This window comes from Coccinella septempunctata, chromosome 2, assembly GCF_907165205.1.
Source record: "Coccinella septempunctata chromosome 2, icCocSept1.1, whole genome shotgun sequence".
In the NCBI taxonomy this organism is placed as follows: Eukaryota; Metazoa; Arthropoda; class Insecta; order Coleoptera; family Coccinellidae; genus Coccinella; species Coccinella septempunctata.
In genome coordinates, this window is record NC_058190.1 from 47,801,893 (window position 1) to 47,826,632 (window position 24,740).

The 24,740-nt window shown below is 37.1% G+C and overlaps 2 protein-coding genes across 5 annotated transcripts in view; one reads left to right on the top strand and one right to left on the bottom strand.

The window, feature by feature from the left end:
* Positions 1-24,740, top strand: part of LOC123308731 (semaphorin-1A) — a 322,740-nt gene that overhangs the window by 255,755 nt on the left and 42,245 nt on the right. The gene's annotated exons all lie outside the window — the stretch shown is intronic.
* Positions 17,709-18,560, bottom strand: LOC123308732. Its single transcript, XM_044891526.1, has 2 exons — positions 18,163-18,560; positions 17,709-18,132 (listed from the first exon to the last, which is right to left on the bottom strand). Exons 1-2 carry the CDS (start codon positions 18,397-18,399, stop codon positions 17,776-17,778), a joined length of 594 nt encoding a protein of 197 aa, XP_044747461.1. The 5' UTR covers positions 18,400-18,560; the 3' UTR covers positions 17,709-17,775.

Sequence of the window (24,740 nt, forward strand, 5' to 3'; positions counted from 1 at the left end):
AAGCCCCGTACGTGTTCCAGTCCAACTTGACAGTCGTCTACGTCCCGATTCCTCTTCCTTTTTATTTCTTGCGGCACCCTTCGCCGATGTGTTCAGAAGTTGTTTCCGCACGAACCGACGCCGCCCCATCGATATTCCCGCGGCGTACCGCGGATGCATCAAAATTTTAATCAAACTAAAGATGGAAATCAACTCGCCCCGCGGGGCACGCAGATGGATGCCCCGCTATCGTGTGTCTGAAATGGCCGTGTCTGAAATTTCTATCGTACCTGGGAGCTAACAAACCGGGAAACTACAACGGCACCCGCAGAACTCTCGGGATGGAGTGTCATGGACTGAATGCCTGTCACTTTGAAGGCGGAACGAGTTTGTTCACATGTGTGTAAAACTTGTAAATGGCGTAATTAATTTAATCGAATGAAAGGTAGGCTGAAGCGCTCTGCTGTATTGGGAAGTGGCGTAGCTGGAACTTGACGGGAAATACCTTGACGAGGCGCAGTTTATGGGAGCGTTGAATTGCTTGGGAGACCGATGGTTTGTCCCTTACTTTCGGCACGAGATGTCACACAGTTGAAAAAAGTACTCCAGAATATATTCACACTGCTCAAACATTAAAGTGGATAATTTATGTACAGGGAAAATTCGAGGGGATGGAATGGCAGCTCTGTAACCGTAATAGCTAGGGAAAAAAGGATGGCACGTTCCCGACCTCTATTCTCGAAAGATCCGCATCCCTCTATATTCTTTTGTTTTCAAGTTATAAGTGAAAACTCATTTTTCGGCTCTTTGTACTGGTGCCTCTATTTCGTAAAGTATCAGTGATATCGAAAAACAAACGTTACATTCTACGTACATTTTTTCATGTAGAATGCAGTGGCGTAGTCAAAGATTTTTTTTCAGCCACTTGAGTGATATATTGATATTTTTAATTTTTTTCAATATAAACCCTGTGTTATTCTAACTTAGTCCAGTCTTGTCTTTTTCTGATTCAGAATATATAACATACGTCGTGTATCTGATTGTTCTTCCTATAAAAAAACTCAAAAACTAGTTCGGTCAAGTTGGCAGGTCACTTCATTGATAATATGATAATGAACATTATGCTCCTAAATTGTGTCAGGTTATTAAATGACACAGGCTTTGCCTTTAGTGGATTTCCTTAGGTTTATTATTCAGGTATTGACATTGTAACAACCTTCCTTGTAGATTTCAAAGAATAAACCTCAATATTATTACAAATATAAGAGACTTTGAAGATCACTTTCATGCTGAAAGTTTGAAAGGATGAAAAATTTTCCAATATGGAATGAATCACTTTCAGGAAATTTTATAAACCTGGATTCAACTGAATATGTTCCGAAACCTTTTCAGCTAATAGATAAATAGATAATCTAACCTTCACAAATAAGGCTGTACCACTACTAGTAGAGGTCAATTGGTAAATATGAAGTAGTCATGGAAATTCTCATAAATTCGTCATTTCCCTAGCATCTTCTCGAATATACGGAATGAAAGTGATCTCCAAAATCTGTCATAACCAGATACTAGGTACATAAGAGCATAAAGTTCATCATCATATTATCAATGAAAATGAGTTAATATTTAAAAAAATGAAAGTTACCACTATATCACTGAAGTGGCGGACTGAAAAAAAACTTCTACTACGCCACTGCTTTCTATATGGAAAAGTGTGTAGAATGTAACATTTGTTTTCGATTTCGGAAACGTGCCATCCATTTTTCCCTAGCTCTCACGGTTACAAAGCTGTCATTCAATCCCATCGAATTTTGTCCATCCTGTACATGTAATACATATACAAGTCTAAGACGTGTGGTCCATCGAAAACACCTCGATTTTCAGGGGTGTTTCGATAACTAATTTTGAAGATCATATCGAGTACTATCTGATCCTAAAATTTCGCTTCAAAATATCCATCGATGATGAAATAACTGCGAAAATAGTGAAAGAGGCAATGTGGAATTTATCTGAAACTGAGATGTGGGTGGAATTTTTTGTTAGAAGGAGTTTCATCACATCAATGAAAAATGAACAAAGTATAACAGTCGTGGCATCCTTCACTCCTACACATAGTTGAAATGCGGTATGTAAATTCGCATACTCCTATTATCGAATATTTCTCCCTACATCACCGCAAACAAATAATATTTACCTGTTTCGTTTTCATCCCGGTTTTCCTACCTCATCATCCTTAGTTGTGGAATACCCAGATATCTTCTCCTCTTGTACATACACAATGGGATAAAGACCGGAGTTTATTCTATGTCCTTGGCAGAGGAACATTTTTATCATCTATAATATTTCATCCACAAGGCTTTAAAGCTTCAAGTAAGAAACTCCGTCTACTTGAACCTGGTTTTGTAGCCCACATTTGACGTTCCTTTTATATATAGTTTATTCTTCCAGGAATCTGAAGGAACGCAGGAGCAGAAATCCGCTTTTGATTAGGTATCAATCTTTGTTCATGTCTAATCTGTTCATCGAACTATATTGGGTAAAAAAGATGAAATTTTCCAGATCTTTGGTACGTAGTTTCTCGTACGTAAATTTCAGTCAGAGAATGCGAACTACTGTTGCCACTTAATCTCGTTCAAAACCAATTTTTAAAGTCAAGTCGTTATGAAAAATTCTAGTATCTTTCAGGTATGATAAGGGTTCTGTAAATTATCTGATCTCCCATTAAAAAAAATACGTTTTGACTCAACCTATCAACTGTTAAACTGACAAAAACTTCCACATAGCCCGATTCAAACGTTTCCTAGTCTCAATTCATCCCTTATTGGAAGCTCTTGAACTCCCCCAGCTGCTCGAAAGTTTCGGTTTTCATCCCGAACAATTTTGACGCTTTTGAAAGGAGCATAGTCTTCCATACACCCCCCCAAGAAATTAATAACCGAAACTTCGTCCAGAAAAGTGGATAAAGGGGAGTGAAAGGTTCGGGGTGATTTTGGAAATTTGCACGGCACATTTGCTTATGGGGGAAAACAAGTCGGGCGAAAATCCAGAAGTGTTTTATCGTATGATTGCTTTGAGGGCAGGGATTTTGGAGAATGGTATATAATACCTAGTGAATTTTGTTGCTCCTTCGACAGCTTTCATTTTGAAATGAACATATTATCATGAGATAAATGATTTAAAGCGATCCAACTGTTGATACAGCAAATCGATTAAACTTTGGTTTAATCGAAACCATAAGATGAGCATGGAATTTGATGCGTAAAGGGGGTTAATTTCATTGCATTGATAGATTGGTAAAGCTCAGTGGATTCTACACAAAAAAAAATCCTGCAGAAGGTCCAAAATTCAGATCTCTAACTTTTTGAAATCATCAAAACCTCCATTCGCAATCAAAATCGAAGGGGTAGGCAATGGTTTTCACCCCTCCTTGTTTCTCTGAAAAGAGCTCAGAAAAGTGTCGTATGTTGTCTCCTAGATTTGCACGGCACATTTGCTTATGGGGGAAAACAAGTCAGAAGTGTTTTATCGTATGATTCTGGAAAATGAATCATTCTCCACTAAAGATCGAACAACTTGAGCACAAAATGCTAGCTCAAAAATCTCGATTTGTCATATTCTAACAAAACTTCTTTTCGTTGTTTCCAGATAATTTCGGAATACCAGCGAAGATACAGCTCAACCCGAATGCCAGAGAACGTTAAAAACCGATATTTTACATATCCCCGTAGACAGTTTTTTTTTTCGTATATCGCGACGTTATAAAAAGCGGCAAGTGTGTAGCGGTGATACCCTTTTCTGGCATTTCGCATCCTCGAAAACTGCTCCATTCTCCCGATAACGCGGCTCGATGGGGGTAATCATGATATTTCATAAACGTTTTCGTGTTCTACAAAAAGGGCGCCCGCGATAAATACTTGACAGCTTATTCGTTGCAGCAGACGCTGCTGTATTGCCTGCGACCCTTGTCGTTTAATAACGCCACACGTTGATATTTATTGCCCTGATAAAGTTGCTCGGTTGCCGATGGTTGCCAGTCGAGAGCCCGTTTTGCGTTGTGGGTCACGTAGATTGCCGCCTACGTACACTAGCTGGCCGATGAAAGGGGTATGAAGGGCCGGATTGAAATTTGCACAGCAACAGGTAAAAAAAAATTGAAATTGGAGTTGAAATAAGCACAGAATTAATCATTTCATAAAAAATTGCCTATATGAAATTTTCAAGATGCTGGTGCTATCATCTCCCCAAGTTCAATGCGATTTCAATGTGCCTATTTCGAGTACGAGTGAAGAAATAAATCCTGAGTTGCATCTCTTTTCAAAAGGTCCAAAGATGTGTAGTGTCACAGATTTAGCTAGTTATTCTGAAGGTAATTTTGTTTTTCCAGGGGTGGCCCAGCTCATTATAAAAATTTAAAATGGCTAGAGTCATTCGGGGCAACTGTGCGCACTTTTGCCTTTCAAGCCATACCCTGTTTCAAATGTTGAAGCTAGGAAAATTAAAACAAATTCATAAGATAGAGAATTTTCTGATCAATAAAAAAAACATCAAAAAGCAAACAAACAAAAACGTTTTCTTTCCGCAAAAAAGAATTTAATAGAGAAAGTCGGAGTGCGTTCACATGCCCCGTATTGCGGGTAAGTGTGCGCACCCTGACGGGGTAAGTGAACGCAGTGCTTAGTGAACCACACAATCAAAATTACAAAATAATTTCATCAAAATGTTACAATATTAGAGAAATGCTGTTTGTTGTCAATACAGAAGCGCCTTTTTACAAGCAGTGCATTATTGTTCGTGCCACAATTCTTGGTGAACACAACACTTGATACATTCCCCCCTATTTTTCTGAACAAATAGGACAATATTGATCGAGTCTTAACCAAGAAAATCCACAATGTCATAATTTATTCCTCACTGAACTAATGCCCATATAAAGAATCTATGCGCACACTTACCCGCGCACACTTTCCCCAGTAAGCCAAAATTTGAATTGACGTTCTTATAGAGTTGAGCAGCTAAGAGAACCTAAAATTTTTTATTATATATTTAGATTAATATGCCCATGATCGAATAAAATATTGTTTAACACTGAGGGACTCGGAACTTGGACCTGGCAGAATGTGCAGAGATGCTAAAAATTAACAAGAAAACTAGTGAATTTGATTGATTGCAAATAAAAAGTTAAAGAAACGTGGCACGGCGCACTCCTATGAAAAACTAATATGGCGATTCTGCGCCCTTGCTTCACCCAAATGAACCCCTCTTTCATACATTGCATAGTCGAGATATACGCACTGCGCACACTTACCCACTGCGCTCAGTTACCCCGAATGACTCTATATCTGAAAATTGATTGAATCTGATATTTTTACTCACCTTGTATACCTGTATACAAATTCTACTGGGAGTATGAATTAGATCGCCCTGTTTTGAAAATGGCTTTGGCTGTTATTGATATGCCAGAATGACAGCTGATTTCGAACAAAATAAAAGATGAGAAACTCTATATACTTGTGGTCTCTACTCTACACACTTTCTTCTGACACTGACTTAACCCTGGAATAATGAAACCTCAGGTATTATAACCGGAGTGGATCTAGTCAGCCACATAATGTTCATTGTTGGCCTCTTTACTATCGTGGTACACAACAGCAAACAAAATAAGAGATAAGGAACTCTGTATCTTTGTGGTCTCAACACAACTTCTACTGACACTGCCTTCACCTTGGAATCATCCAACCAGTGCAGATATACCAGTGATAGAGACTACTTTTATAGAACTCATTTGTACTCCCTTAAGTTGTTTGCCTTAGAAATAGACTCATATTTCAAAACATAATGTGTGGAGGCAAATCAAATATGAGACAGTGATTAGGCCAGCAAATGTTTCGACGATCGTTATGTAACCACTCTGGAATGTGTATCGGCCTTCAGAGACTCCCGAAAATTTCCAATTGAAACGCCAACCAACGAAAGACATCAGGGGAGAAGGCAGAACTTCGTGTCCCCGCGTAAGATTAAACTCCCGGCTGAAATTCTGACTGATTTTTCTCTGGAGCTTTTCCCGACCGGCCGGGAAATGCGGGGGGGTACTTTTATCTGATCCAGTCTGGCAATCAACGGGCCCCGTCCCCCATTGTCTTGGCGGAGGCGTAGATTCCCGGTCCAGATAGCCGCGGCCAAGAGCAAATGAATAACTTGTTAAAGTTACCACATTGCATCCGAGCTACGCGGCGGCAGTGTTTGAATTTGTTCGTGGAAACGCGACGACGGGAAAAAAATGGAAATTCTCCCGTTGCCTCCGGGAGATATCTGTCTGCGGACGGGAATTCGGTACGATTTGGTGGGATTGTTCCGTTTTGTGGACGGCATGAAAGGGAATTCTCGGTCTCGAATGGATGACAATTCTGATGCTGCACTTGGCGGGGAAGGGGTGTGGATGAAAATGAGGTATATATGCACTAGGTCTCGTGGGATGTAGAAGAATTCCATAGAAATGAGCTCTTTCCAATTGTTTTTCTGCTCTTCATGGTTGTAGCACTTAAAAATTATTGTATTAGGGAGGCGGTGAAGGTGTATATGAGTTTCTTGTGCTCTTGATGAACTTCGACGAGAAAAATTTCAACAGCTCATTATTATTATTTGAACCGGGGTCGTTGTGGCACTATTAGCCTTTCGAGAACTGCGAACATTTAGATCTTTTGTTCTCTACCCTACTCATTCATAGGAACCCAAGGAGATCGTCAATGGTGTTTATAAAACTGACAACATCCTTAGGGGCCTTAGCCGTTACCTCATGAGTACCCAGGACCGGTTTCCCCATATGAATGATACCATGTGTTTCAGCTGTTTCTGCTTCTGTTTCTGTTTCAGCTCGCGACAGCTTTGGCAGTTTTCTGGTGAAGGTCGGTGAAATCATCACGAATTTCTAACTGAGTAAATCCAGGAGTGTTTCTCCAGAGGTTTAATCTGTTGTTCAACTCCCATTGTTGGACCGCTGCTTTGTATTGGTACTTTCCGAGCCCACAGAAAGGCTCAGGTCCAGCAGGTATTGACCTTGATGCTCTTTTTGCAAGTTCATCGGCTTTCTCGTTTCCTTCAACACCACAGTGCCCGGTTCCCTTAGTAGAGTCACTTTGATGTCTCTGGCCAGTTGCTTTATGATCTCCCAAGTCAGCAGAGATCTCTGGCAGTGTTACTCCAGGGAGCTCAGCGTGGCCTGGCTGTCCGTTGAGGTGCCAGTGTCTCGGTCTGTAAAAATAGAGGGTTCACCTTCCAGGGCTTTGGAAATCCTAAGTTTAGGTCCATATACGCCAATGCCGGTGCCCCTTTCTGATTTTGATCCATCAGTAAACCCCTTTTCACTATGAATCCACAGTTTTATCTGTAATTGGTAGCGAATCATTTTTTTTCGTGGAGATATCATGCCCAGATATGTAACGATAGATAATAATAGTAGAGTGATGGTGAGATGAACATTTTTTAGGAACCAAAAATTGACTCATGTCTCCCTAACCCATGGGAGAGTTGAACAGGGGGCGAGAGAGACTTGACCATAAGTTTGTTTATCAGGAAAAACATTGAAAGAAAAAAATTTCCAATGACCAACGATTGTCTATGTCCAAGTTTTCATCATCAGATGTATCAGCGTATGAAATACACATTTTCTATGTCACTCTCACATATTTCCGAGATGTTTTTTACTTTTTCGAACCTTTGTATATTTTTTTTATATTTATTTTTATAATTCAATTTTCTTTTTTTGAAGCAAACTATTATCTAAGCTCAGTGCGGGAAACTTGGATCACTGATTATATGTCTCCCGACCATAGCATGGGTCGATTCTCCCTCACTCCCTTTCAATCTATTCAACCGATGTTTTCTTGAAACTTTTACAACTATTATTAAATAGACGCATCGTTTGTAAAACAATATTAATCAATGAAAGCAATAAAACTAAATAAAACCACGCACCTATTTAACTTTTCAGACAGTGTAACATACAAAAATTATTCAATTTCTTACTTCCTAACAACAAAATCAACTTCAACCCTCTCACTCCCGCTTCATTGTTTTTCAGATTGTAAAAGTTTGTAACACTCTTGGTTGGAGCCGCCACTGGTTGTGCCTTGTTACGAGTATGTCGCAAGCTATTTACGATACCGGTAGAGCAAAATTTTAATTGAGATATTTGAGGTGGTTCAAGTCTCCTAACTGAGCCACTCTCTCGGACAACCCTTATATATAACAAAATTCCAAATTCGATATTTATAACTTCAAAACTGTCCCCTTTTCCATTTTGCCGTTCTATTTTTTGGCAGCGTCGAGGAGACCGCTCACGAAGTCCACCCCTCCCACCCGGAAAGGAAAGAGGGTGGAAACCCTTTCTCCTTGGGAATAACTTTCTTTTTCTTATCTTTCTGATCTGCGAATCAATGGGACATGCAGGAAGAGACAGAAAGGCGAACCGAGCACTTTCATGAATGGCACACGGGGCGGACAGACCATGCATCAACACTTATCGCTCCGCTGCGGGGAAAATACAGAGCTTCACTGCAGCACCAAGTCGCAATTTTCATTATCGCCAGAAAATATCTCCTGACACGGCATGTAATCAAAGTATTGTAATGGCCATGCTGAACGTTCGTGATCTGCAGAACAATTACTCATTCATATCTGCCGTGTGTGGACAGATTCGCATCTTAAAAACTAATTGGCTTGTACACAACATGAAGTATTCGAAAATTTTAATAATGCGTGGTTCAGCTAAGACCATGATGAAATCTCTGGTTTGTTTATTATCATCATTCAAGCTTCTACATCTACACATCTTAAAATGCCATTTTTTTTTCTAGTAAACCCTGCAGTAGCAGGGTGTCAACTATACTCTGACATAGAGTAATTACCCCAAATACTTAATGAAGAGGAATTAGTGCTAACATAAATAAAATCTTATCGTGACACAACCTTGTGATAACTACACAAAAGATTTCTGAATTACTAAAAAATTTGGGTTATGTCTGTGAATATTCTTGAAAATATTGCACAAAACTTGAGGTCTATAGCATGTGACAACAGTGATAGAGTTTATATCGGACAGACTGAAGCCAATCTTACAATGATAACCACGAAAATCTTGACGATCAATTTACATTTCATTTTCCAGATTTCTTGCAAATCAAATTTGGTGAGGTTGCAGTAATATTCATGAGTCTGTAGAAAGAAAATTCAACTGCCTGATGAAGTCTTATTATTGATCAATATCATGAACGATATCTCCTTCCACATAAACTTCGGAACTCTGTTTCTTCCGCCTTTGCAGAATTTTTCTAGTATCAGCAAGAATTTAATTCATCGTTGTTTTTTCCTCAGAACATCTGGGTGTTTTTATGTATGTAACTTTTCTGAACATAATTAATTGGCCTCCATTTTAGGTTTTATATGTTATCCTAGAAATTGACCAGCGAAGAACGGTAATCATCTGAAGTCTAATAATAATATAATTGATGAAGAATTGGTGCAATATTGATCACTTCCATACATCACTGTGAACGATATCTCTGATTAAAATTGCTACTGGTCAAGATAAGTCATTTTTCTGTGTAATAACCCATATTTTCCACCTCCACCGTAACAAATGAAATATGGTCATGCCAGCAATACCTACCTATTGTTCCCTCGTGTACTTGATCATTATGTTTCCTCTTTAAGTGAGAAATAATGACTTCGAATTGGAAAAGCCCCCTTTAATAAAAGTCAATTATTGGTAGTTCCATTTACGTTACTGCCTCTTCTTTTCGAGGCACGCATTATAATAATAGAAATTGTTCTGGACTTGAACTGTATCACGAGAATTGCGTTCGATCAACTGCACAAATATATAGCTGGAGAGCTAGTGAACCCTGGGAGTAACGGTCTCCCTGTAGGGTTAGAAATTTGTATACTTACGATTTATGACATGCTAAGAGCAATAGCCATGACCTGGCAGGCGTCAGCCCTGCACGTCATCAGCCCCTTTATTTTTTGAACTGTTAAGTAAATTGAGTTTCAAAACTTGTTTCTGTAAATTTGAAAATTTAATAGGATAAAGTTTATTTATTGTACATCTTAAAAAAAAATTGACAGGCGATTCCAATAAGCGGAAGTGTATGACAGATCAATTAGAAAACGTCAGTTGATGAGGTGAAATAAACTTTATCCTGTATACTTAAAATTTTTATATGTTTTCAAGTAAACGTCTCAGAGTAAATATGTACAATGCCAGGCGGTTTTGAACAGCATAAGACCTTGACAGGCGTGGGGACAGCTGCTAAGGGCGTGCAAATAAGAAAAATTGTGCAGTGATATTGTGTATTGTTGTACTTAATATTAATTTCAGTAAATAGTGTGCAAGATGGAATTGGAACACGTGGTTTGTGTGATTTGTAACGAAGACACTGAAGAAAAAACTGTACGATTTACAGAGACTACGTTGAATAAAAGTAAATCAATATTGAAAATAAGAAAAGACAATAATTTAAAATTTAAAGATATTTCTTTGCCAGAGGAAATTAACGCAAATAGTGGTTACCATGTAAAATGTTATAAAAACTTTCTTGCTGTGATGAAAAAATATCGCATAAGTGAATCATCAACTTCTGCAAATCTACCAGCATCATCATCAGGTATTTTTTATGAACTTCTATATTTTTTACTAGGCTTTATTCTTCAATTGTAACTATATTTTTGATTTAATTACGTGGTACAAATTTTATCATTATTAAATATACAGGGTGGCCATTTGAAAACGAAACAGACGAGATTACAGACGAAATAAATTTTTTCGATAGAAATGCTCGGACAGGTCGATTTCTGTTTCGAGGGGGACAACTTAAGATGTAGGTTACGGACGCATAGCGCTTCAACCCTTGCTACTACAACCCTCACCCCCAATTCTTGAATAGGGAAGATGGGGTGAGTGGTACCTCATTTGAAAGGTATTTTTATACTGATTTCAGCACAGTAATTGTTTTTTCATTTTATGCATTAGTTCTCGAAATATTCGTAACTAAGTATTTGAAAATGAAGTGGTGTTTTCATGGCACTTGTAGTGTTTTTTTGTGAAAAATCGACAGAAATAAAAATAATTACGTAAAAATAAAAATTATTATTAAGTAATTATTGAATATGAATATCTCAATGGCTTTTTTCTTATAGAAATGTCATCGACAAACGTAGAAACAGTGACAGTAGCCCCTCCAATATCTACTGAAGAAAGCGGAGCATCAACATCTGCTGAAGTGCCCGTTACTAAAACTAGCCATGCTGATAGGCTATGTGTGTTTTGTCAAAATAAATATAAACGAGTGAAAGGGCGGTACCAACCTCTTCACTCGTCAGAAAGAGCAAGTTTGATGCAAGTTTTGAAAGCATTTGGCGAAAATAATGAATTTTATGAAAAAGTTAGCGCAGATTTAAGCCCATTGATTTGTTATCATAATAGCTGTCGAACAATTGCCATATATACTTTACAAGAACAAGCGAAGACAAAATCACCACCGAAGAAGACTTGGAAATATTTTCACAAACTGGCTTTTGATGAAATGCAAATTTTTATCAGCGAGGAAATAATAAATAAAAAAAGGACATTTTCATTCACATACTTATGTAAATACTACCTTGAATTATTACAAGGAATACTCGAGGAAAATGATGCAGATGTTGATGTTAATTTTAGTATCCAGCGGTTTGAAGCTAAATTGTTACAGAATTACGATGAAATTACAATTATCAAGAGGGACAGGAAAAAATATGTAACATTAAAAGATTCTGTTGTTGATGCAAAATTATGTGAACTGTTGGAAGATGCGGAGATATTGCAAAGAGCAGCATCAATTTTACGAAAAACTATTTTAGAAATGACAAAGAAAGAATTACCAGAAAACATAACAACTGCTGATTTGTTAAATGGCGAATGTGAAATACCTAAGCAATTACTTGATTTTTATTGTTTTCTTCTGGGTGGTTATAAACGACGTCGGAGAATTAGTGAAGGTTGTATAAGGAAAACTAATTCATTGGCAGAAGATTTGATTTATAATGTCACTAATGGGTCTGTGAAAACCAAAAAACACATCACTCTGGGCATGACATTGAAGAGTTTGACGAGCAGCAGAAAGATCGTAGAAATTATAAATAAATATGGTCATTGTTGTAGTTATCATGTTATTGAAGAATTGGAAACTGCAGCAACAACTACGTTATTGAATCGTTCTAAAATTTGTCCAAATGAAATTTGTAAAAGGCAAGATTTATTCACAGGAGTAGCCTTCGACAACTTCGATCGTTATGTTGATACTGCTACTGGTAAAGATACCCTACATGATACGGTAGGCATAATCTATCAAACAGTTCTAGAAAATGAGGAATCAACAGAGGGAACTTCTGAGCAACTCCAAAATCCTTCTGAAGATGGTGAGTGCACAGGCGAGCTATCCGTTTCATGTGTTCATGCAGGACATAAAAGAAGAAGGACTCTTGATGCTATCATCCCAGAGTTAGTCCCATATTCAAAAAAACCCAAGATGAATGATGAATTATTGTCTTTATCTGACAATTTAAGAAATGAAGCAACACCAGCTTCACTAGAAATAATTTATCAGCAAAAGTTTCTGTGGATGCTTTGCCATGCTCTTAAAATTAAAAAAACATCGATGTGGGTTGGGTTCCATCATAATTTAAACAAAGATTCTCATAATAACAAAGAAAAAATTTCTTATCTTACACCAATAAACGAATCACCGACAAATATACCAGTTGTAATAGAAACTATGAAACAAAGTCAAAGTATTGCTGCAGAAATTGGACAACCTTGCATTAATGTAACATATGATCTAGCTATAGCAAAAATTGCTATGCAGGTACAGTCTACAGAAAAACCAGTTTATGATAATTTATTTATCCATTTAGGACCGTTCCACATCATGTTAGCATTGTTTAGAGCAATTGGAAAATTTATTGACGACAGTGGAATAATGAATGTAGCTGTTGAAAGTGAAATTATCGCAAATGGTTCAGTAGATGGATTTTTGAAAGGAAAACATTTTAATCGATGTAAGCGGCTGCATCCATTAATAATAATAATAATGGCACTAGGACTTGAAATATTATGTTTTCAATCTTTCATAGAAAAAGAAGATATAAGTATTGATGAAGATGTTTACAATAATCTCTCTACATTTATCGATGGTAATGAACCGTTTCTGACCGTCATAGAAAATGAAGCAATATCAACATTGATGACTCGATACCAATATCACAAAGAACAATGTAGAAAAGGAACTTTTGGTAAAACGCCTCAATTTTATGTTATTTATATGGATCTTGTTCATCACTATCAGTTACTGAGTCGAAGCATAAGGACTGGAAACTTTTCTTTGTACAAATATATTTTGTCAAAAATAGCAAATATATTTTTTATGACAAATCAGCCTAATTATTCACGATGGCTGATAAAATATCATGATAATTTGTTAAAAGTTGGTCTTACACATCCATCAATTGAAAAATTTATGAAAGATGGATACCTTGGAATCAAACGTACTGATAAATCTTTCTCTAGACAGCCAACAGATCTAGTACTTGAACAAACTATTAATGCCGACGCGGGAAAAAGATTAACTGGTGTAATCCAGTTCACACATTCTATTTCCGCTCGTCAGCGATGGGCTAGAAGTCACGACATAAGAACAACTGTCATATCTCACACTCTGGACATTACTGGTTCACGAAGAAAAAATGATGTATCCGCAGACCTGGAAGAACATGCAATAAAAAGAGATTCAGCACAGTTGTGGAAGTTCATAAATACTTTTGAGAAATTTCTAAATCCATTTATGTTGAATCTAAACAAAGATTGTCTGTATAACATCGGTAATGGTACAGTTGCTTCGATCGCAGTACAGGATTACTTATTGAATTTTATAGAATCAGGAGAAAGATTGAAAAAGAATTTTATAACTGAATGTTCACAGAATGGAAAAAGATTTGAAGAAAGAATTGCACAAGTGAAAATTATGAATTTTGCCTCTGAAAAAAAAAAGGAAAAAATCAAAGTCGGTGATAAGGTTCATGAAATCCGTGTGCAACGTGATTTCTTTGGTCGCCTGTTAGCTCTGTCAATACAACATAACATCGATTTGGAGAAGACGTTATCATACCCCATTACAACTGTTCCATTGTCATTGTGTCATGAAGATGGTACAATACATAAAACTCAGAAATCAGCAATGGTTGAAATTTTAAAGGCAAACGTCAACAGTGAAGAGGTACCAAGACGTTTTGATGTTGTCATTTTTGATGGATTCTTTTTACTGCATACATTCAAAAACATCCCTAAAACATTTGGTGGTATTTCTAAAAAAATTATGTCGCTACTAACAGCTACACATGCCTCACGAGTAGATATCATTTTCGACCAATACTTTTCGCCATCAATTAAAGATTATGAACGAGCCAAACGACAAGAAGTACGAAACATAAATTATTTCATTACCGGACCAGAACAAATTCGACCAGTCGATTTTATGAAAGAACTTCGTAACATACAATTTAAAGAAGCTTTCGTAGATTTTTTAATTACACATTGGAGCACAAATGAAATGATGGAGTTTATCGGGAATACCATAGTTAACTTAAATTACAAACAATGCCATACTTATAGTGTCCACAATAACTCTGTGATTGTCGATATAAATGATGATTTATCGTGCCAATATCATGAAGAGGCTGATACAAAAATAATATACCATACATGCCAAATGGATGAAGATGTATCCGACGTATTAATAAAAACATGTGATACAGACATTTTAATATTACTGCTCGGAAACATGGACCATCTCCACAATAATAATTTAAAAATCTATATGGAATATGGCACTAATAATTGTAAAAAATGGATAAATATTTCTGAACTATATACAAAATTGGGACCTTCTATATGCCAAAGCTTACCGGGATTTCATGCATTAACCGGTTGCGATTTCAATCCGTCCTTTTCAAGAAGAGGTAAAAAAAAACCATTCCAAATATTGCAGAAATCGAGTGTATATCAGAAGGCATTCAAAGAATTAGGAAACGCAAAAATAGTACAGAAGAAAGAAAAAATTTTCCCGATACTAGAGAAATTTGTATGCCAAATGTATGGTTTGAAATGTTCAAAGTTAAATAATGCACGTTATGAAAAGTTCCTTGCTACGTACAACACAAATAATCCTAAAGTGTTTATGAAAAAAGTAGTAAGCTATGATTCATCGAATTTACCACCCTGCAAACGTGAACTACATCAACAATTATTGAGAACTGCCTACATTACAAATATATGGCGAAATTGTAATTTAAAAGAACCAACAATTCTTACACCTGAAAATAACGGTTGGAACTTAATTGATAGTCGTTACGAATTTAATTGGTTTGAGGGGAATACGGTTCCATCTTCTATATACGACATACTTTTACAAGGACCTGCTGATACTGCCACAGCACAATCGACTGAAACTGAGGAATGCATTTCAGGTAACATACAACTATTTTATTCCGTAACATTTAATACGCAGTCCTATGTAATTGAGCTTGATATTTAATTCTTAACAACCTTATTGATTCATTGATATATTTTTTTACTATTTTCAGATGAGGAAAATATTGTTGAAGAATCAGATGATGATGAAAACAGTGATAGCGAAATTTCGGATGATGCTGAAGAAAATGAATGTTAAAAATAATGTAGATTGCATAAAACCCAATAAAATACATTGCATATACTGTATGCGTTCATGTAACATTTCTTATTTGCACGCCCTTAGCAGCTGTCCCCTCGCCTGTCAAGGTCTTATGCTGTTCAAAACCGCCTGGCATTGTACATATTTACTCTGAGACGTTTACTTGAAAACATATAAAAATTTTAAGTATACAGGATAAAGTTTATTTTACCTCATCGACTGTACGTTTTCTAATTGTTCTGTCATATACTTCTGCTTATTGGAATCGCCTGTCAATTTTTTTTTAAGATGTACAATAAATAAACTTTATCCTAATAAATTTTCAAATTTACAGAAACAAGTTTTGAAACTCAATTTACTTAACAGTTCAAAAAATAAAGGGGCTGATGACGTGCAGGGCTGACGCCTGCCAGGTCATGGCTATTGCTCTTAGCATGTCATAAATCGTAAGTATACAAATTTCTAACCTTACAGGGAGACCGTTACTCCCAGGGTTCACTAGCTCTTGGACTAATAGTACAAAAGAAGTATGGGTTTTTCATTTAAAATTTTTCTCGCAATTTTTTTATTGCTTCTCGCTCCCATGATTTTTCTGCTCAAATTGAGCATTGTCAGTTTCTATTGAAGATTGATTTTCTGGTGCCATTTTTATAGGGCTGTAGCCCTGCATTTTTTAGATCAAAGAATTACGCCTGTGTTTTTTGAGTTTGGCTTGACAATTATGTCATTTCAATAGTCGAGACGTGTTGACATAAAACATTCACGATTAAATTTCCTCCAAATTCGCCGGAGGTCCGAAAACATTCCCATTTGTTTGTGCGCCCGAAATATATCGCGTAATTGGAGCGATATTAACCCCCCAAACAAATGTGTATGTACTGAATGTCTGGATTGTCCCCACTAATGGTAATTGAGTTTGGAGTAATGTAACGTAATTTAACTTTTAATGCCGTAAACGACTGCGAACCACTCGACTGGATGAAACTGTTATTTATACGATAAGCTACTTTGCCTCAGTTCCCAGGTCTCCTCCTGATCTAGCAGAAAATGAGGTTTCATTATATGGTATCAGCGAACGGGTCTCTATTAGGAAGTCGCTTCGATGTATCGGCAACCCCGTTCCAACCATTACTCTAGTTTAACGATGATGCCGATGAAGTTTTATTTTACAGTTGGGCACTGTCGTCGATATTTGATACCAGTTTCAACCGATGAAAACACCAATATACCTGCAGGAAGTTCGGTCCATAAAGCACTCGAGTTTAAACGAAAAGTTTGATGGAATAAAATCAAAAGAAAACGACGAAGTTTCGACACTTTTTCGTGGAGAAACACGTGAAATGAAAACAAGTTCAAGATGAGATCAGCGCCAAGAAAATGAATGAACTTTTTCGATGTTTCGAGTGGTGATGATATGTAGTTATAACTTCATTCATTTCGATACAATCATACAGGGTGTCTCAGGATTAATGGGAATAAATTCGGATATAGTTCCAGAACGTCAAAATAAGACGAAGAGTTTACATTTAGATAAAGGAATTAAATTTTGTTCGTATTTTTCAAATGGGCACCTGAAGCTCCATAACATCCAAGTTTCCAAATAAAATCGTCTTTCCACTGCATACTTTTTAAGGATAATATTCAAAGCCTGAAGGAAAATTTATGGTGGAAAATAAAGGGTTGTCGATTTCACCTCTCTATAGTTATGGGGGTGGGTAAAAAATCGAGTTTTATGCGCATATCTGTATGTGAAAAATAGTACTGCAAAATTTCATCTCTGTTCCACTCTGAAAAAATTGAATCAAACCATAATCAAGTCTTCATTATTGAGTGTCATGAGGACCATATTTTATGTCTTTACTCCTTCCTACTTGAATTTTTGAGAAAAATATACTTATGTATTTTTAAAACTTTGGAATGGTTGTACAGGGTGCGGCACGGAGGATGGATGGTTTTAAAAAAATAATAAAAGCGTTAATTTTTACTCAAAAACACATTTATTGACGGAATCAGATTCTCAAGGAAATAGCATTTGAGACAGTCAAGTGTGGAAAATCACATCAGGCATGTGGTGGCCGAAATCGGTGATGCAGTGCTGGAGGCGCTCTTGGAAGTTCGCGTAGACTCTCTCCAACATCGCTCTCTCAACTTGGGCAACTTCCACGCGAATAGCCCTTTTCAATTCGTCCAGAGTTCGGGGCTTGGTCTCGTATACTCTAGCCTTGAGGTGTCCCCATAAGAAAAAATCGCATATGGATAAATCTGGGGACCGGGGAGGCCAATGAACATCGCCAAACCTGGAAATAAGGCGACCAGGGAAGAGAGGGCGAATAACGTCCATTGATGCTCTGGCTGTGTGGGCGGTCGCCCCATCCTGTTGGAACCACACACGTCGGATTGGAACACGTTGCCGTCGTAATTCGGGGATAAAGAAGTTGTTGATCATTTCGACGTACCGCTCTGAGTTCACGGTAACAGCACGACCATTAAAGTCTTCGAAGAAGTAATGGCCAATGATGCGAGTTTGCGATACAGCGCACCAAACCGTAACTTTTGGGCTGTGCAGCGGTCTTTCGTGTAAGTGTTGTGGATTTTCATTAGCCCAATAACGGCAATTCTGCCGGTTAACCATGCCGTTGAGGTGAAAGTGGGCTTCGTCACTCATGAACAAAATGAGGTTCTCATTTTGATCGATCAGTATAAATTATAATATAATAATAAATGCTAGGAACACACGAGTCTAACGGCACCTTCCCCACTTCTCTCGTCCTCAGTGGGGGAAAGTTATGCCCATCTGAAAAACGTCCGCCCTCCGTGCCGCACCTTGTATAAGGCGCACCTTGTATAAGGACTAGTTCATCTTCTTGAACATTTTTGTTTCCACTGAGATGATTTTGGAAATATTCTCTGACTAGAATCACGTATTTCAATAGAATAATCACTCAATTACATTAAGTTAGTAATAAACTGAGTAGATTTCGAAAAAATTAATAGGCAACTCACTTGAGTCCGATATAACTGAATGTTCAACAACTCATATGTGGTATTTCCAATAAAAGCGATCTCGTCCAATGTTTACGAGAAGTAAATTTATCCATTATCAACAGAATCTGCCCACATCCGTCAATTCTCACACTTAACGAGCAGTAAACCTTCATTTTGTCAAACAAGAATTTATCTCCAGACACAATATATCGTATATCACGTCGCCAATTTCCCGAAGATGAAAAATATCTTCCGTAACGCTAGATCCCCGCAGGATCCCTCTCATTCCTGATTCCTTTCTCTGCTCCTGCCGCGGCGAAACAAAATCGCCTACTCAACAGGGGATTTCCGCTGGTAATAAACGCATTTAGCCGATGTTCGGAAGTAATATACAGTAACATATAGATATCGAAGGGCCATAATAAATATCTGATCGCCCGCCATGCTGCCAATTTGCCGAGGGCCTCAATATCGCTTCCTTAGGGCACAGGAGAAATCCACCCATCGTTGCTGGTGCCAGATAGGAAGGATGGGCAAGAAAGCGGCCCTACGTAGTTTTCGAAATGGCCAGCGACAGTTGTTTAGCGCTTCTTCTAGTTTTACATAAATTCGAAGATGTTCATTTTCAGCACTGAATACATATCACAATGCCGGTGTGTATATCACAATATTTCAGATTAGCAGAAATATTATTGAACATAAGTAATCCTGTACCTGTGGATTTGTTCATGAAAGTTGTATTAAACGTTTTTACATGAAAATCTTGTCTTTTTGAAGGATAACGTTATTTTTTATCTCGCTCTGATTATGTTGAAGTTGATACACCTATACTGCATTCACATTTATTTTAGCAGTCGGTTGCCACAACTAATATCAATTAATATTACGAAAGTGCCGAAAGTGATTGCAAAAAGAGACAGGATTTCAGGTTCGCTCATTCAAATATTTATACCCCGATATTCTAAAATCCACAATACGTCAGACGGTAGCGAACATATTCGATGTAAGAGAATAGAGAATTTATGTAATGTTTGATCTGAATCTAAACGACTCATATTTCAGCTAAATGTTTCCATAATCAGAAAGATTGTGAATGAAGAGGATGACAAAGAATTTGCTTCTATTCGGAGACCCAAAAAAGTGGTGGCATTTGAGAATTTTATGTTTGAGTGAATTAATGCGGAAAGTTCACTACAGGATTTTCGATGAATGTCATCGTAGAATAAGTTACCGAAAATTGATTTTCCTATTTTTCACTTGAATTGTCCTATACATTGTAAATGTCTTAAGGTACCAATAAATACCTACTTATTATTATTATATCAATATATTAAGATGAACAGCCACAAATACGCGCCAGTTGACCTGTTAATTGTTTCTTCATGTGAAATTTTAGTTCAAAGGTGAAGTTCATCTTGACTTGAAACTTCCTTCAATTCCTTTTACTTATATTGATGCAAGATGATTTTTGTTGAAGAATTTAACATTCATATAATTATCTGTTAATTCCTTCGGGAGAGACCCATTCCCAACCACTGTATCATATGCATTTCATCTTCGGGTTAATATTTTTGAAATGTACAATTGATGTAACGTATTCAAACTTAAGCCAAAGAAGATAACGAACATTAACTCTCCTCAAGCTGGTGCATATTATGATATTATACTGATCTCTTGTATTTTCCATGCAAATAACTGGATTTGGTATGCCTTCAATCAGTTTGTATAAACTTGTTCGTCACATATTTTCCGAAGAGATTCGACATTGTGCTAAAATACGTAATAACAGAAACTTTTACGTAGAACGGGCAACATAGCGTTGATTTAAAACCCAAAAATGTTTTGACAAGCGTCATAACCCCACATTTTCGTACTATACAGAGTGAAATGCGTCAAATTTCCATGGCCAACCGACTGCTAAAATAAAAGTGAATGAAGTATAGTTGGATTATAAAATCGAATGGTTTCAATGCTGGAATCAGTTACTTTTCATTTGTGTACCTTTTCACCCTTTTTTCAAAAATGCATTCCAAACTTTTCACTCTTTGATGATCATTCCTATGTGCAACAACTTTTCAGCTTTATTCCGTGTATTCGAACATAAAAAGGCACAACGCCATATACCCTATCAAAAAGTATTTCCAATAAAGATATTTCACGTGCATTCGTAAATGGTTTTTTGATCCATCGAATATTTTCACGTCGAATTTCATTGGTTGGAATTTCTCTGTTTTTTGATAGACGGAAACTATTTGTTACACGTGCCTTGGCTCTTCTATCATCAGTGTTAATAATGCAAATTCCAATTCCTCGATATTAATATCCTCGAATTGAAAGTATTCACGTGTAGAAATTGATTGAATAGGTATGCGTACGCAATAATAAAACGTTTACCTATTGGGTTTCTGAATTCGAAAATTCTTGATTCACTTGTTTCTTTTATTTATTGAAAGGTGATCCCATTACTGTCGTGTTATAAAGAGTTATCGATGAATGAATACCATGAATAAAATAAAATTTCCACCATAGTTATTTTAATCAGAATTTAATTTTTATGTTCAAAGACGAAATAGATGTTTTTGTCTGGATTTCGATCTTTGGGTTTTGAGACAGATCTCGTTTCATACTGGATGGCGCTTCAGTACTACACTATAGTACTCAGAAGCGACAGCCAGTATTTAATTAGGGTTCATCAATTCCAAACGTTTTTCGGAGAAGGAGCTGTGTTGCTCTGACGAGGTCAATTATGACCGAAACCATGGTCAGCATCTGCTCTTCTTCTGTGGAACGTTGTCCATTTAGTTGTCTTGACGATGGCAAATTGGCTAGTTCTGGCTTGTTTATAATGCGTGGTATGCATCTGAATTAATTCTTACCCTGTATAATGTTTTCGTTATAAAAATTGACGGCCATTCAGTGTTGAAAATTTTGCAAAGCATTCTCTTAGAGAAATAATGAACTGATAGAATATCAAAGATGATACAGTTTCTTCGATAAATAAATGCTAAAAAGTTAGATATTCATCCCAAGTCTGCTTTCAGTTTAAAATCAGATATTTCTTTCCTGAGTATTAATCAGATGAAAAAAGATTCCATTCGTACTCCGGCCTTCCCAAAAATCCGCTCATATCTCGGTTGAGAGCATAAAAACTCCAACGAACTAATCGCCGCGCCAGAGAATAACATTTTCAAAATGATGAAGTATCCTCACGATAATCCGGGCTTAGGTCTTTCATACACTCGGCGGTTTGATGCACGCTCATCTCAAACCCAAACAGGCATCCGCAGCTAAACTTGGGCTCGCAATTTCGAACACCGTATCTGCACTAGTTACGTTCGCCTTTTTCGAATATCATGTGGGCCGGAGTGGAAGCTTCAAAGCGCTCATTAAAGCACAAAGCTTCGATTTTTGGACGGCTGCTTCTCTCCCGGCAGCGTCTCTGTTCCGGAGCCGCTTTTGATGTGGATACTCGGCTTATCATATTATATTTTGCAAATCTTCTTCGGATCCCTCCCCTTATTTGGACTGTTCCGCGCGGCGAAGTTTCGGATGTAAATTTGCTTTTGCATTACGAGCAGACAAGTCCTGTGTGTATGGCGGAATTCACGCCACGTTTGTGCCATTCAGGCAAAGTCGCCGGAATTGAAGTATGACGCGAGAGATACGAGCCCCTTGTAAGTCCAGATGAGTTATGTCTTTTTGTTCTCGTCTGAGAGGTTTTTCGACGTCGCTTCCTTGAAAAACGCGAGGATTTGCCTGAGTTTTGCCCTGGAATTCGGTCGGCGGATTACAACGTCGCGTTTTTGTGAAGGCTTTTCAAACAGCTCCTTTTTTCCGAATAAATAACTGCCGGACTTTTTCGAAGGGAGAAGAAAATATTGTGCTTCTTCACAAACGCTCATATTTGTACTGAAAATTCTACAGTTACTACAGCTTTGATATCTTAATAGTTTTTTCATCCAAGGAATCGTCTGGTAGGCAAAATATCCTCGTATACAGTCTTTGACTCGTATAAATATTCAAACAGAAGATTCTTGAGGTCAAAAAGGAAAACTTTTTTCCTAAACCATTTCTTCCGAATCGGCCCTGACAAAAAGATTTTCAGTTTTGAACCATTTTAAGTTTTCATAATGAGCTATGCCACCTTTGGAAAAACAAAATTACTTTCAGAATAACTAGCTAAATCTTTGACACTACACATCTGTGGATCTTTAAAGAAGAGATGCATTCTGTCAAAGTACCCAATTTTTCAAATTTCATAGAAACTTTTTAATGTTTGAACATCAACTTACTCGAAAACTGCGCATTATACGAGAAAATATGAAGAATACTTCTTATTTTGAAAAAAGTTCAAATATTCATCAAATAGCGTCCAACTTAGTTTCAAGAGTTCGATTCTTTGGTATTTTTATGGTATGTAATGGTCATAATGAGAAAACTGAAGACTTGGATGATAGAGTCATTCGGGGCAACTGTGCGCACTTTTGCCTTTCAAGCCATACCCTGTTTCAAATGTTGAAGCTAGGAAAATTAAAACATATTCATAAGATAGAGAATTTTCTAATCTATAAAAAAACATCAAAAAGCAAACAAACACAAACGTTTATTTTCTGCAAAAAAAAAATTTAATAGTGCGCACCCTCACGGGGTAAGTGAACGCAGTGCTTAGTGAACCACACAATCAAAACAAATTACAAAATAATGTCATCAAAATGTTACAATATTAGAGAAATGCTGTTTATTGTCAATACAGAAGCGCTTTTTTACAAGCACAGCATTATTGTTCGTGCCACCATTCCTGGTGAACACAACACTTGATACATTCCCCTGTTGGTGGCTCTTAATATTTTTCTGAACAAATAGGACAATATTGATCGAGTCTTAATCAAGAAAATCAACAATGTCATAATTTATTCCTCACTGAACTAATGCCCATATAATGAATCTATACGCACACTTACCCCCGCACACTTTCCCCAGTATGCCAGAATTTGAATTGACGTTTTTATAGAGTTGAGCAGCTAAGAGAACCTAAAATTTTTTATTATATATTTGGATTAATATGAGCATGATAGAATAAAATATTGTTTAACACTGTCGGACTTGGAACTTGGACCTGGCAGAATTTGCAGAGATGCTGAAAATTAACAAGAAAACTAGTGAATTTGATTGATTGCAAATAAAAAGTTAACGAAACGTCGCACGGCGCACTCCTATGAAAAACTAATTTGGCGATTCTGCGCCCTTGGATCACCCAAATGAACCCCTCTTTCATTTATTGCATAGTCGAGATATACGCACTGCGCACACCTACCCTCTGCGCTCAGTTACCCCGAATGACTCTATCTTGTATTCGAAAAATATTCATCAAGTAAATGAAAAACTATTTTATGAAATTCATTTCATTCGATAAAACGGTTTGTGAGATAAAACTAAAAATAATTTTTAATCGTTTTTCAACAGCCTGTATCTTTCAAACCGAGTCGATTCGGAAAGAATGGTAAGGGAAAAAGTGTTTCTTTTGACCTCAAGAATCTACTGTTGAAATATCCTTCCGAGTCAAAGACTGTCACTGTATTGTGACAATAGATCAGGCAGACACATACAAACAAAAGGGGCATTGCAAACTTGCAATTCACATAAACGAATCTCGGTTAGGTGCACAATTGGAAACTGAAAAAATCGAGAGGAATAACAATGGATCCCAACGAGAGAGAACTGAAATCCTGTGATTAAACTACAGATTAGACAATTGTCGTTAATTCTCATTATATTCTTCGAACGCTTTCCGAATTTAGTCATAAAATCCCATCGCTTGAAATTCGTCGAGTGAAAAACGGACTTTGGTTCGAATGAAAACTGGGATTTAATGAAATGAAAAGTTGAGCTCGATTAGAACAAATCGTGGCACGTCCAGCTGGAAATCAGGAAAGAGAAGTTGGATCTAGAAAACTTCATCAGGAATTATTCTGTCTCTCAATTAGTTTTCATTCGTAATGTCAGTTAAACCCGTAAGAGAAT